Source organism: Buceros rhinoceros, unplaced genomic scaffold (genome assembly GCF_000710305.1).
Source record: "Buceros rhinoceros silvestris isolate BGI_N320 unplaced genomic scaffold, ASM71030v1 scaffold25469, whole genome shotgun sequence".
Lineage (NCBI taxonomy): Eukaryota > Metazoa > Chordata > Aves > Bucerotiformes > Bucerotidae > Buceros > Buceros rhinoceros.
Window position 1 is genome coordinate 10,900 of NW_010431284.1, and position 258 is coordinate 11,157.

Genomic DNA, 258 nt, shown 5'->3' on the forward strand with positions numbered 1-258 from the left:
GGGAGGCCACATAGCTCCGCTCACTCTGCACGATGGAGCCCAGGATGTGCCGTCGCACCATCTGCAACGACATTGGGGCTCAGCCACGGTGTCCCCCTCCCCAACCCCGAATAACGGGGCTGGGGGCGGGGGCAACGCGGGCACAGCGCGCTGCAGAAGTGCTGACGCGGCGGTTTCGCTTTCTGCTGACTTGTCCTTTCCTCGCTTGCTCAATCACAGGACCAAGGGGAAGCCGTGATGCCCCCCAAATCCCCCCCC

The 258-nt window shown here is 65.1% G+C and overlaps 1 protein-coding gene across 1 annotated transcript in view; it reads right to left on the bottom strand.

The window, feature by feature from the left end:
* Positions 1-258, bottom strand: part of ARHGEF10L (Rho guanine nucleotide exchange factor (GEF) 10-like) — a gene marked incomplete at both ends in the record, with an annotated part of 15,060 nt that overhangs the window by 10,893 nt on the left and 3,909 nt on the right. Inside the window, 1 exon segment of the mRNA XM_010143391.1 lies at positions 3-61. Within this exon segment, the coding sequence (XP_010141693.1) occupies positions 3-61 (59 nt within the window).